At 51.8% G+C, this 14,312-nt stretch overlaps 1 protein-coding gene across 1 annotated transcript in view; it reads left to right on the plus strand.

Annotated features, from left to right (window-relative positions):
• Window positions 1-14,312, plus strand: part of ZZEF1 (zinc finger ZZ-type and EF-hand domain containing 1) — a 337,771-nt gene that overhangs the window by 194,889 nt on the left and 128,570 nt on the right. The window contains exons 23-24 of the mRNA XM_075336372.1: window positions 9,435-9,516; window positions 10,675-10,876. Of these exons, the coding sequence (XP_075192487.1) occupies window positions 9,435-9,516; window positions 10,675-10,876 (284 nt within the window). The remainder of the gene's footprint in view (window positions 1-9,434; window positions 9,517-10,674; window positions 10,877-14,312) is intronic.

The raw sequence follows: 14,312 nt of genomic DNA on the forward strand, positions 1-14,312 counted from the left end.
TCTCGCTCACTCTCGCCACTCTAGTCCAATTCGGGTGGCTTGTCAACCTCCCCAAGTCGACTCTGACCCCGACCCAGGTACTTTTGTACCTAGGGATGCAATTCGAGACTCTGCCGGCACTTGTCAAGTTGCCCTTAGTCAAACAGCAGTCCCTTCGTGTGGCAGTGCGCTCTCTGCTGAGGCACCGCCGTCATTCCATCAGACACCTCATGCAGGTGCTGGGTCAGATGGTGGCGTCCATGGAAGCGGTTCCCTTTGCCCAGTTCCATCTGCGTCCCTTGCAGCTGGACATTCTCCGCTGTTGGGACAAGCGGATCTCTTCTTTGGACAGGCTGGTGGCTCTGTCATCACAGGCCAGGAACTCCCTTCAGTGGTGGCTTCAGCCCCTCTCCCTTTCACAGGGACGGTCCTTCCTGACTCCGTCCTGGGTGATCCTCACCACGGATGCCAGTCTCTCCGGCTGGGGAGCGGTGTTTCTCCATCACCGAGCACAGGGCACTTGGACTCCGTCCGAATCAGCCCTCCCGATCAATGTGCTGGAGATCAGAGCCGTGTTTCTAGCTCTCCTAGACTTTCACCACCTATTGGCGGGCAAGCACATTCGGGTTCAGTCGGACAACGCGACAGCGGTTGCCTACATCAATCACCAGGGCGGAACTCACAGCCGTCTGGCGATGTTGGAGGTTCAACGAATCCTCCAGTGGACGGAGGACTCAAAGTCCACCATATCCGCAGTCCACATCCCAGGCGTGGAAAACTGGGAGGCCGATTATCTCAGCCGTCAAACCGTGGACGGCGGCGAGTGGGCACTGCATCCGTCAGTGTTCAGGTCAATTTGCCGCAAGTGGGGCACTCCGGAAGTAGATCTAATGGCTTCCCGGCACAACAAGAAGGTTCCGGTTTACGTGGCTCGCTCCCACGATCCTCAAGCCTTCGCAGCAGACGCACTGGTTCAGGATTGGTCTCAGTTCAGTCTGGCCTATGTGTTTCCCCCTCTAGCGCTATTGCCCAGGGTTCTGCGCAAGATCCGAATGGAGGGCCGTCGAGTAATACTCATTGCTCCGGACTGGCCCAGGCGAGCCTGGTACCCAGACCTGCTCCGCCTGTCCGTAGGGGTGCCGTGGCATCTTCCGGACCGCCCAGACCTTCTCTCTCAAGGTCCGTTCTTCCGCCAGAATTCTGCGGCTCTCAGATTGACGGCGTGGCTCTTGAGTCCTGGATCCTGACGGCTTCAGGCATTCCCTCTGAGGTCATCTCCACCATGACTCAGGCTCGGAAGTCTTCCTCGGCTAAGATTTACCACAGGACTTGGAAGATTTTCCTGTCCTGGTGTCGCTCTTCCGGCCATGCTCCTTGGCCGTTCGCCTTGCCGACCATCCTGTCTTTTCTACAGTCGGGTCTACAGTTGGGTCTGTCCCTCAATTCACTTAAGGGACAGGTGTCGGCTTTGTCGGTATTGTTCCAGCGGCGTATCGCCCGACTGGCTCAGGTGCGCACCTTCATGCAGGGCGCATCTCACATCATTCCTCCTTACCGACGACCCTTGGATCCCTGGGACCTTAATTTGGTCCTCACGGCCTTACAGAAACCCCCTTTTGAGCCTCTCAGGGAGGTTCCTTTGTCTAGACTTTCACAGAAAGTTGTCTTTCTAGTAGCCATAACTTCTCTCAGGAGAGTTTCTGATTTGGCTGCGCTTTCTTCGGAATCCCCCTTTTTGGTGTTTCACCAAGACAAGGTGGTTCTTCGTCCGACTCCGGACTTTCTCCCTAAGGTGGTGTCTTCCTTCCACCTTAACCAGGACATTTCATTGCCCTCTTTTTGTCCGGCCCCTGTGCATCGCTTTGAGAAGGCGTTGCACACCTTAGATTTGGTGCGGGCGCTCCGAATCTATGTGTCTCGCACCGCCGTTTTTCGGCGGTGCACCTCACTTTTTGTGCTAACCACGGGTCAGCGCAAGGGCCTTTCGGCGTCTAAACCGACCTTGGCTCGTTGGGTTAGGTCGGCTATCGCCGATGCCTACCAATCTTCTCAGGTGCCTCCCCCGTCGGGGATTAAGGCGCACTCGACCAGAGCTGTCGGTGCCTCCTGGGCTTTCAGGCACCAGGCTACGGCTCAGCAAGTGTGTCAGGCTGCCACTTGGTCCAGTCTGCACACTTTTTCTAAGCACTACCAAGTGCATGCTCATGCTTCGGCAGATGCGAGCTTGGGCAGACGCATCCTTCAGGCGGCTGTCGCCCATTTGTGAAGTTAGGTTTTGCCTACTTCTCCGTTTCGTTTATTTCCCACCCATGGACTGCTTTGGAACGTCCCATGGTCTGGGTCTCCCATAAAGGAACGATAAAGAAAAAGAGAATTTTGTTTACTTACCGTAAATTCTTTTTCTTATAGTTCCGACATGGGAGACCCAGCTCCCTCCCTGTTGCCTGTTGGCAGTTTTTTTGTTCCGTGTGCTTCACGGCTGTTGTTAGTAGACAGAATGCTGGTTTTGCCGAGTTTTACTCTATCTCTACTTATGGGTGGATGTCCTCCTTCAGCTTTTGCACTGAACTGGGTAGATTGTCATCCAGGGGGTGTATATAGCCCGGAGGGAGGAGCTACACGTTTGAGTGTAGTGCTTTGTGTGTCCTCCGGAGGTCGCTAGCTATACACCCATGGTCTGGGTCTCCCATGTCGGAACTATAAGAAAAAGAATTTACGGTAAGTAAACAAAATTCTCTTTTTTATTATTATTAATGCTATTAATGTTAATATATTTTTCATCTTTTATTTGTATTAAAGTTCTATATAAAAAAAAAGTTTTTTGCCTTTTTCATAAAGTAGTTAGATATGGGTCAAAATTGACCCGTAACACCATAGATGTTACTAGAGTTAATAATATAAAATATATATATGTATATTTTTTTTTACATTTAAGAAATTTTGTTCTAAAACCCTTCAGTAATAGTCAGATAATATAACAAATTTTTTCTTTATCGTTCCTTTGGGAGACAAAGACCATGGGTGTTTAGCTTCTACCTCCGGAGGACACACAAAGTACTACACTTAAAAGTGTAGCTCCTCCCCCTGAGCTTATACACCCCCTGGTGAGCAGACCCAACCAGTTTATCGCTTTGTGTTCAGGAGGCATACATCCACACATGCATTCTCATATGATTTTTTTTCCTTTTGGAACGAGATTGAAGAGTGGGGTCCACATCTGGACCCTCGGCATGTCCCTTCTCACCCCACTGTGTCGGCGGTGTTGTAAGGTTGATTCCTAGGCTGGAGCCTTACATGCCGTGCTCCTTCACCATCCCTCCTGGGCTCTGGCTTGAAGTGGGAGCCAACACGGTCTCCATGCTTGGCAGGAGACCGGTCTCCATCCGCAGCCCTTCAGGACCCTGCTGGACCGGAGCACTCATCCCCAGGGACTTGGCCCTGCGTCTCAGCAAGCTAAGTACCTGAGACGTTTAGATTTCGGGGTCCCTGTACTTTATTGTTGGGGGAGAGTGTGCTTATTGTGTTTACTGACATTTCCGGCGGGTTCTCTAGCTGTCGCCTGAGAACCGCGCCGATGGTGCCTGCGCGTCGGCCGCGCCGCTCAAATTTAGGCCCCGGCTTCGCCGGAGGCCTAGTTTCTGTTTCACTGCCCTCGCATGTCACTCATGCAGAGGGACAGGCTCGGCTCCTCCAGGCGGCCGTTCTGTACAGGGGAGGGACACTCCCCACTGCAGTGTGTGTCCCCTCCCCTGTAGGTCTCTATGGCCCTCCAGATCCCGCTCCTCAAGCAAGTCCCGCCCCCTCTCTTCGCTCCGGCGGCCATTTTCTCAGCGTTCTCTCTGCGATAAGTCATTGCAGCGCTGGTCTGCAGCATCTCTGCTGAGATGCTGTGCTTGGGGGTCCGGGCTTCGGGATCTGGAGGGCACACAAACCGCTCCAGCGGTCTGGTAAGCCACAACCGGTCTCCGGTTGTGGACCTCTGTATATACTCTCTGGGGTTCATTCTCTGGCAGAGCCCCCACTCCAGCAGCATGTCTCACACGAGGAGCAAGGCCCCAAAGCTTTATGCTGTATGCGCTGCATGTAAGCTCCTGCTGCCTGAACCGAGCACCTTCCCACATTGTGATGCCTGCTCTAACTTGGCGGTGCCACAGCCTGGAGTCTCACCCCCAGTGGTTTCTCAGGCTGCTCCTGCTCCTGTGGCTGAACCCCCGGCTTGGGTAGAATCCTTTTCTAGGTCTATCTCCCAGTCTTTTGCTGAGTCCATGGGTCTTCTGTCCAGGACGTTGATGAATATGCATCAGCCCCCTTCACAGGGTGCCTCTGCTGCTAGGGGTCCCTCAGGACCGGAGCTCACAGAGGATTCATCATCAGGGCCCAGACCCTGTCCTCCTAAGAAGAGACGCAGGGTTTTCTCTCCCTCCTCCTCCCGTGGCTCTGATTCCAGAGCTGACTCGCAGGATGAGGAGGATGCCTTTACAGGGGGTTCGGAGGCTAACTCCATGTGCCCCATTGATCTGTCCGAAAGTGACTCAGATCTTAGTGACTTGATTGCTTCTATTAATTCTGTACTGGATCTCAATCCGCCAGTATCAGAGGAGCAACCCTCTCTGGCAGAAAAGCACCAGTTTACCTTGCCTAAGAGAGCAAAGAGTGTGTTCTTTAACCACTCCAGTTTTCAGGCCGCTGTGACCAAGCCCAGGGCCTGTCCTGACAAGCGCTTCCCAAAGCGTGGTTCTGATGACCGTTTTCCCTTTCCACCTGAGGTGGTCAAGGACTGGACTCAGTCCCCAAAGGTAGACCCTCCGGTGTCTAGGCTCGCAGCCCGGACCGTTGTGTCGGTGGCTGATGGCACTTCCCTTAAGGATTCCACTGACCACCAGATTGACCTTCTGGCCAAATCCGTGTATGAAGCGGCGGGGGCCACGTTTTCTCCGACTTTTGCAGCAGTGTGGGCTCTCAAGGCCATCTCTGCTTCTCTAGAGGAGATGCATTCCCTCACCAGGGAATCTGTGCCCGAAATGGATGCCTTAACTTCCCAAGCTTCGGCCTTTTCATCCTATGCCATGTCTGTCATGCTGGAGGCTTTTCACCGCACTGCGGTGGCTTCGGCTAAGTCCCTCGCTATCTGCAGAATCTTGTGGCTTCGAGAGTGGAAGGCAGATGCTTCTTCAAAGTAGTACCTTGCTGGGCTCCCTTTTGCTGGGTCCCGGCTGTTCGGAGAACAGCTGGATGAAATTATTAAGGAAGCTACTGGCGGGAAGAGTACTTCCATGCCTCAAACTAAAGCCAGGAAACCTGCCCAGGGTAGGAATCAGTCGAGGTTTCGCTCCTTTCGATCCTCCAACTGGTCGTCCTCTAAGCCCTCGGCCTCGTCCGCTAACTCAGCCAAGGACCAGAAATCCAACTGGCGCCCAAAAGCGTGTCCACAGAAGACCGCAGGAGCTGCTGCCACTAAGCCAGCCTCCTCGTGACTATCTGCCCGCTCCAGCAACGTCCTTAGTCGGTGGCAGGCTCTCCCACTTTGGCGACGCTTGGTTTCAACACGTCTCCGATCAGTGGGTGAGAGATATCATCTCCCACGGCTACAGGATAGAATTCTCTTCCAGTCCGCCAAACAGATTTTTTTTCTCTCAACTCCCCCCTGCTCCAAGGCCGCCGCCTTCTCACAGGCCGTGGCAGCCTTACTGGCCAATGGAGTAATTGTACCGGTTCCCGCCCGGGAACAGTTCAGAGGTTTCTAGTCAAATCTCTTCCTAGTTCCCAAAAAGGACGGTACCTTCCGGCCCATCCTGGATCTGAAGCTTCTCAACAAGCATGTTCAGGTGCGGCGCTTTCGCATGGAGTCTCTGCAATCAGTCATTGCCTCTATGTCCCAAGGGGATTTCCTGGCATCCATCGACATCAGAGATGCCTATCTGCATGTGCCAATTGCAGTGTCACACCAGCGTTGGCTACGTTTTGCAGTAGGAGAAGATCACTTCCAATTCGTGGCTCTCCCCTTCGGGTTGGCCACGGCCCATCGGGTATTCACCAAGGTCATGGCAGCAGTGATTGCAGTTCTGCACCTCTAGGGGTTGGCAGTGATTCCTTACCTGGACGACCTTCTAGTCAAGGCTTCATCCAGCGCAGACTGTCAGCGGAGTGTCTCGCTCACTCTCTCCACTCTAGCTCAATTCGGGTGGCTGGTCAATCTGCCCAAATCCACTCTGACTCCGACCCAGAGTCTCACGTACCTAGGGATGCAGTTCGAGACCTTGATGGCACTTGTGAAGTTGCCCTTAGTCAAACAGCAGTCCCTCCAGCTAGCGGTGCGCTCTCTGCTGAGGCCCCGCCGTTATACCCTCAGGCGTCTGATGCAGGTGCTGCGTCAAATGGTGGCGTCCATGGAGGCTGTTCCCTTTGCCCAGTTCCATCTGCGCCCCCTGCAGCTGGATATTCTCCGCTGTTGGGACAAGCGGCCTTCCTCCTTACACAGGTTAGTGGCTCTGTCGCCACAAACCAGGAGCTCTCTTCAGTGGTGGCTTCGGCCTCTCTCCCTGTCCCAGGGGCCCTCCTTCCTGGCCCCGTCCTGGGTGATTCTCACCACGGATGCCAGTCTATCCGGCTGGGGAGCGGTATATCTCCACCACAGAGCGCAGGGCACTTGGACTCCGTCCGAGTCAGCCCTTTCAATCAATGTGCTGGAAACCAGAGCCGTGCTTCTAGCTTTCCTAGCTTTTCACCACCTGTTGGCGGCCAGGCACATTCGAGTCCAGTCAGACAACGCGACAGCGGTTGCCTACATCAATCACCAAGGCGGGACACGCAGCCGCCTGGCGATGTTGGAAGTACAACGCATCCTTCAATGGGCGGAGGACTCCAAGTCCACCATATCCGCAGTCCACATCCCAGCCGTGGAAAACTGGGAGGCAGATTATCTCAGCCGTCAAACCGTGGACGGTGGCGAGTGGTCCCTGCACCCGGCAGTGTTTCAGTCAATCTGCCGCAAATGGGGCACTCCGGACGTGGACCTAATGGCATCCCGTCACAACAACAAGGTTCCCGTTTACGTGGCTCGCTCCCACGACCCCCAGGCATTCGCCGCGGACGCACTGGTTCAAGACTGGTCCCAGTTTCGTCTGTCCTACGTGTTTCCCCCTCTAGCTCTCTTGCCCAGAGTTGTGCGCAAGATCAGAATGGAGGGCTGTCGAGTCATCCTCATTGCACCGGACTGGCCCAGGCGAGCTTGGTATCCAGACCTGCTCCATCTGTCCGTAGAGATGCCGTGGCATCTCCCGGACCGTCCAGACCTACTCTCACAAGGTCCGTTTTTCCGTCTGAATTCTGCGGCTCTCAAATTGACGGCGTGGCTCTTGAGTCCTGGATCTTGACGGCTTCTGGTATCCCTCCTGAAGTCATCTCCACTATGATTCGGGCCCGTAAGTCTTCCTCCGCTAAGATCTATCACAGGACTTGGAAAATTTTCCTGTCCTGGTGTCGCTCTACTGACCATCCTCCTTGGCCATTCTCCTTGCCGACCCTTCTGTCTTTTCTACAGTCCGGTCTGCAGCTAGGACTGTCCCTCAACTCTCTCAAGGGACAAGTCTCAGCTCTGTCAGTTCTGTTCCAGCGGCGTCTCGCTCGGCTGGCTCAGGTCCGCACCTTCATGCAAGGCGCGTCTCACATCATTCCGCCTTACCGGCGGCCCTTGGATCCCTGGGACCTTAATTTAGTTCTCACGGTTTTGCAGAAAGTCCCCTTTGAGCCTCTTAGGGAGGTCTCTTTGCATCGTCTTTCACAGAAAGTGGTTTTTCTGGTGGCCATAACTTCCCTCAGGAGAGTCTCTGATTTGGCCGCGCTCTCTTCGGAGTCACCTTTTTTAGTTTTTCATCAAGTTAAGGTGGTTCTCCGTCCGACTCCGGATTTTCTTCCTAAGGTGGTCTCTCCTTTCCCTTTCCACCTTAACCAGGACATTACCCTACCTTCCTTTTGTCTGGCTCCTGTTCATCGCTTTGAAAAAGCGCTGCATACTCTGGATCTGGTGCGTGCGCTCCGGATCTATGTGTCTCGCACCGCTGCTCTTAGGCGGTGCACTTCTCTTTTTGTGCTAACCACAGGTCGGCGCAAGGGCCTCTCTGCTTTTAAGCCGACCTTTGCCCGTTGGATTAGATCGACCATTTCGGACGCCTACCAGAGTTCTCAGGTGCCTCCCCCGCCGGGGATCAAGGCACATTTGACCAGAGCTGTTGGTGCCTCTTGGGCTTTCAGGCACCAGGCTACGGCTCAACAAGTCTGTCAGGCTGCCACTTGGACTAGCCTGCATACCTTTTCAAAGCACTACCAAGTGCATGCTCATACTTCGGCAGATGCGAGTTTGGGCAGACGCATCCTTCAGGCGGCTGTCGCCCATTTGTGAAGTTAGGTTCTGCCTACTTCTTAGTTTTTTTCTGTTTATTTCCCACCCAGGGACTGCTTTGGAACGTCCCATGGTCTGGGTCTCCCAAAGGAACGATAAAGAAAAAGAGAATTTTGTTTACTTACCGTAAATTCTTTTTCTTATAGTTCCGTATTGGGAGACCCAGCACCCTCCCTGTTGCCTGTTGGCAATTTTCTTGTTCCGCGTGTTATCACCGGCTGTTGTCGTGGACAGAGTCTCCGGTTGTTCCGGCTTTTGCTCTGTTCTACTTGTGGGTGGCTATTCTCCTTCAGCTTTTGCACTAAACTGGCTGGGTCTGCTCACCAGGGGGTGTATAAGCTCAGGGGGAGGAGCTACACTTTTAAGTATAGTACTTTGTGTGTCCTCCGGAGGTAGAAGCTAAATACCCATGGTCTGGGTCTCCCAATACGGAACTATAAGAAAAAGAATTTACGGTAAGTAAACAAAATTCTCTTTTTTAAGTTTTTATATTCTCTTGAGGTTCATTTGACAATATTTGTATATTGAAAATGAAGGGCACGCTCTCAAATGAAAGGCCCAGGGGGCCACAACAAAAATATTAAAATCAATCCTTCCATGGATGAGAAACCCTAACAAGGTAACTAAGAGGTAAGAAACAAATTGGATCATAAATAACTGTTTTTAGGGTATCCTAGGGGTAATTTAAGACACGGGTCAAAACCGACCCGTTAACATAAGAGAGAGTAACAGAAAGCTAACACAAGAGGAAGGTTAAACCAAAAGTGTGGACGAATGATGATTGTTTTGAAAAGAAGTATAGACATTTATTTAAATTTACCATACCCCTCCGCCAGTTTGGATAGCAAAATTGATTGAAAAATGAAAATTCAACTTCTCTTCAAGCTTTAATGATTTTTATTTGAGTGCTCAATTTTGATTATCAATAGTTGATTGTTTTATGAGTGATACTTTTGTGCTTTTTACACTGTGTATGGATTGCTATATCAATCCTAATTAATTCCTATTTAATGTGTAGAATCAGACCTTCGGAAATTAATTTTATATGTATTTGCAGATATGACTACTTGGAGTTTACAGATGCCAGAGGCGGCAAAGTTCGTTATGATCACAAAGTTGGTACTGACAAGTGGCCAAAGGTACGTAAGGGAAAAGAAGCAGTATGTTTTTTTTTATGTTGTTTAAAGTACTTTTTAACATTTAAAAGCAAAACCACAAAAAGGGGAATTAAATTTCCCCCCCAAAAATTCAATAATTATTCACAGCAACAAAAGGGCAACAGTGTTTACCTGCCTAGGCCACAGAATCCAATGCACTAACAGGATGCAGATAAACCCAATAACAAAGATGGAGGCAACACAGGTGCAAAACGCTGATGAAGCAACCACTCACACACTGCCACTCCATGGAGGGGGTGATTGCTTAGTATTAAAATTGCACACACATGGCTTGTATGGAGCGCCATTCACATATGTAGGTGCACAGTGTGTGGCTTACAGCCTATAAGTAATGCCCATACTATTAGATTAAGTGGGCTGCCCAGCACTATATTAGTGCACAGGATGCTGACAAGCCCATTAGTGTAGGCCTTGTCGATTAGGGTTCCAGTTCCTGTGTGGTGCACTTATATAGTGCTGGGCAGCCTGCCTAATCTAATAGTAAGGGCTTAACTAATAGGCTATAAGCCACACACTGTGCACCTACATGTGTGAACCTATACAAGCCTTGTTGTGTGCAATTTTAATAGTAAGCAGTCATCTCCTGTGTGTGAGTGGTTGCCCCATCTGTGCTTTGCACCTACCTGTGTTGCCTCCATCTTTGTTGTTTGGTTTTTCTGCATCGTGTTAGTACATTAGATTCTGTGGCCTGGGCAGGTAAATACTGTTACCCTTTTGTTGCTCTGAATAATCCTTTCAACGGAAAACATTATGGATCTTCCCCAGAAAGCCATACTTACTAAGTGTATTGACAATCCCCTACCCATTAATGAAGTGCTGGTAGTGTGTAGTGATGGGCACCATCAGAACCCGTTTCCTATTCTGAGCTTCTGGTCGTCCTGCACCAGGTGACTCCACAGGGACCCCCTCTTTCCCCACCCACAGTTTTACACTCTGGGAGGGGTGTGGATGTTTTCATATATACTGTGACGCTTGTTACTACAACTATAAGGACATTGCGCTGATGTTATATTGAAGGCTGAATTATAAGAATATACATGCATGTTCTAAATATTTATGCACTATATTGTAGTATCATATAAAATGTTATTGTAATATTTTTTTTTTCTTTTCTTCCAGAAAGTAACCTTTAAGGCTGGTCCACAACTTCAGTTTTTATTTTTTTCGGACAGTAGCAATAATGAATGGGGTTTTAAGTTTACAGTGACTGCGTACGGCCTGCCCGACATTGCCCTGTCTTGGAGTTCAGATTTACAGATACTTGTTGCACGCTTAATGGGCCGTCTTGCATCCCGGTCTATGGCCATGAAGTCCACATGCGGTAAGACATCCCTGTTCCTTAGGCCAATCTAACAAAGGCATGGTTTGTGCTAGTATTTATCATACAAAACCAAGCAAGCAACCAACAGAGAAAAAAGTTTAGTGGAAAGATTTAGGATCCTCCATGTTAAAGTCCAGTGTCTGGTTTATTATTATGACTGTCTAACTTTTTTTCTTTTTCGCTCCTAATTGGGAGACCCAGACAATTGGGTGTATAGCTACTGCCTCCGGAGGCCGCACAAAGTACTACACTTAAGTGTAAGGCCCCTCCCCTTCTGGCTATACACCCCCCCCGTGGGAGCACGGGTCCCTCAGTTTTTTGCTTTGTGCGAAGGAGGTCAGACACGCACGCATAGCTCCACTGTTTAGTCAGCAGCAGCTGCTGACTATGTCGGATGGAAGAAAAGAGGACCCATACTAGGGTCCCCAGCATGCTCCCTTCTCACCCCACTTTCTGTCGGTGGTGCTTGTTAAGGTTGAGGTACCCATTGCGGGTACGGAGGCTGGAGCCCACATGCTGATTCCTTCCCCATCCCCATTAGGGCTCTGGGCGAAGTGGGATTTTACCGGTCTCCAGGCACTGAGACCGTGCTCCATCCGCAGCCCCTGGAGAAGCCGCTGGATATGGAGCTGAGTATCGTCAGGGACATGGCCCTGCTCCGTCAAGGTACTCTGTGTCCCCGTGCATACGCGCGCACACCGCAGCATTGCTGGGTGTGTTAGTGCGCCGGGGACAACAGCGCTGCTGCGCTTGTGCCATTTCCTCACTTCAGCTTAGCTGAGTGGGTAGACTCAGGGAGAACGGTCGCGCCGGCCGCTGGGCCTGCGACGCGGCTGGGACTTGTGGTGCGCCGGGGACTTCCGCGCTGGCCGTGCATATATCACGGCCGCGATTATTACTACAGTCCCCGGCTTTTGCGGCCTAGTTCGTTCGTTCCCGCCTCCGCACCTGCCAGTCAGGAGGAGGGCGGGACGCTGTACAGAGCATCAGCGCTGAGGGCTGGAGTCGTTTTTACATACTCCAGCCCTCACACCAGGCACAGTAGGACGCAGTTTCCCGCTCTTTGTTTGTGGCACGCCCACGGTCCGCCCCTCTTCACAGGACGCCGGCAGCCATTCCTGCCTGCACGCTGAGCTGCAGAGGGGAGACGGGGAGACCCAGACACGGGATTCTACGGCCTCATACCCGCTGTTCAGCGGGCGGTAAGCAGCCTCAAGGGCTCACCCCCACTTGTGCCGTTTGTATACTGAGTATTTTGTATTTGCAAATACTTTGTACTGTACGGTCGCTGGTCATTCTCGGCTATACCCCCTCCTAGATTACAAGGAGGCAACAGCATGTCGTCCGCAAAACGCAAGGGTGCCAAGGCACAGACATTATATGCTGCCTGTACCGCATGTGGGGCTGCTCTACCGGCAGGTTCCACTGACCCCCATTGTGTGCAGTGCTCGGCTCCTGTGCAACTTGCACAGCCGGGGCCTCTGCTGGACGTGACCCAGGGTGTACCACCTGTGAATGCTGTCCAGGTGACAGGAACGGAGTTTGCAGCTTTTGCTGACAGATTGTCTATGACCATGTCAAAGATTCTTGAAACATTGCAGTCTAGACCAGTAACTCAGACCATGGACACTGTGGCATCATTGCCCCCTGGTCCCCCTCAGCTGGAACACTTCCAAGCTCCGGGGGTGTCACATGCACCCCAGGGTGACGATTCTGACTCGGACGACAGTCCCAGACAACCTAAGCGGGCTCGTTATGAGGGGCCCTCAACTTCGTCTCACTGGTCAGGATCCCAGCGGGACGAATCTATGGGTGATGAGGCGGATGTAACTGATCAAGATTCTGATCCTGGGTCCGCTCTCAATCTGGATACACCGGATGGTGACGCCATAGTGAATGATCTTATAGCGTCCATCAATAGGATGTTAGATATTTCTCCGCCAGCTCCTACTGAGGAGGAGGCAGCTTCACAGCAGGAGAAATTCCATTTCAGATATCCCAAGCGTAAATTAAGCACTTTTCTGGACCACTCTGACTTTAGAGATGCAATACAGAAACACCACGCTTTTCCTGAGAAGCGGTTTTCTAAACGGCTTAAAGATACACGCTATCCTTTTCCCCCTGACGTGGTCAAGGGTTGGACCCAGTGTCCCAAGGTGGACCCTCCAATCTCCAGGCTTGCAGCTAGATCCTTAGTTGCAGTAGAAGATGGAGCGGCACTTAAAGATGCCACTGACAGGCAGATGGAGCTCTGGCTGAAATCCATCTATGAAGCTATTGGAGCGTCGTTGGCGCCAGCTTTTGCAGCCGTATGGGCACTCCAAGCTATTTCAGCTGGGCTTATACAAGTCGACTCGGTCACACGTACATCTGCCCCGCAGGTGGCACCATTGACCTCTCAAATGTCTGCATTCGCGTCTTACGCGATTAATGCTGTCCTGGACTCTACGAGCCGTACGGCGGTGGCGTCAGCCAACTCCGTGGTTTTGCGCAGAGCCCTGTGGTTGAGAGAATGGAAAGCAAATTCTGCTTCCAAGAAGTGCTTAACCAGTTTGCCTTTTTCTCGTGACCGATTGTTTGGGGAGCGTTTGGATGAAATCATTAAACACTCCAAGGGTAAGGACTCATCCTTACCTCAACACAGACAAAACAAGCCCCAACAAAGGAGGGGTCAGTCTGGTTTTCGGTCCTTTCGAGGCTCAGGCAGGTCCCAATTCTCCTCGTCCAAAAGGAATCAAAAGGATCAGAGAGGCTCAGATTCTTGGCGGACTCAGTCACGCCCAAAAAAGACAGCAGGAAGAACCGTTACCAAGACGGCTTCCTCATGACTTTCAGCCTCCTCTCTCCGCATCCTCGGTCGGTGGCAGGCTCTCCCGCTTTTGCGGCATTTGGCTGTCACAGGTCAAAGACCGTTGGGTGAGGGACATTCTGTCTCACGGGTACAGGATAGAGTTCAGCTCTCGTCCTCCAACGCGTTTCTTCAGAACTTCCCCACCGCCCGACCGAGCCGATGCTCTGCTGCAGGCGGTGGCCGCTCTAAAGGCGGAAGGAGTGGTGACTTCCGTTCCTCTTCAGGAACAAGGTCACGGTTTTTACTCCAATCTGTTTGTGGTGCCAAAGAAGGACGGGTCCTTTCGGCCCGTCCTGGATCTAAAGTTGCTCAACAAACACGTAAAAACCAGGAGGTTCCGGATGGAATCTCTACGCTCCGTCATAGCCTCAATGTCTCAAGGAGATTTCTTAGCATCAATAGACATCAAAGATGCTTATCTTCACGTGCCGATTGCGCCAGAGCATCAGCGTTTTCTACGCTTCGTTATAGAAAGCGAACACCTGCAGTTCGTAGCGTTACCTTTCGGGCTGGCAACAGCCCCTCGAGTCTTCACCAAGGTCATGGCAGCAGTATTAGCTGTCCTGCACTCGCAGGGTCACTCCG

The sequence above is a fragment of the Anomaloglossus baeobatrachus genome, chromosome 2 (genome assembly GCF_048569485.1).
Source record: "Anomaloglossus baeobatrachus isolate aAnoBae1 chromosome 2, aAnoBae1.hap1, whole genome shotgun sequence".
NCBI classification, from domain to species: domain Eukaryota; kingdom Metazoa; phylum Chordata; class Amphibia; order Anura; family Aromobatidae; genus Anomaloglossus; species Anomaloglossus baeobatrachus.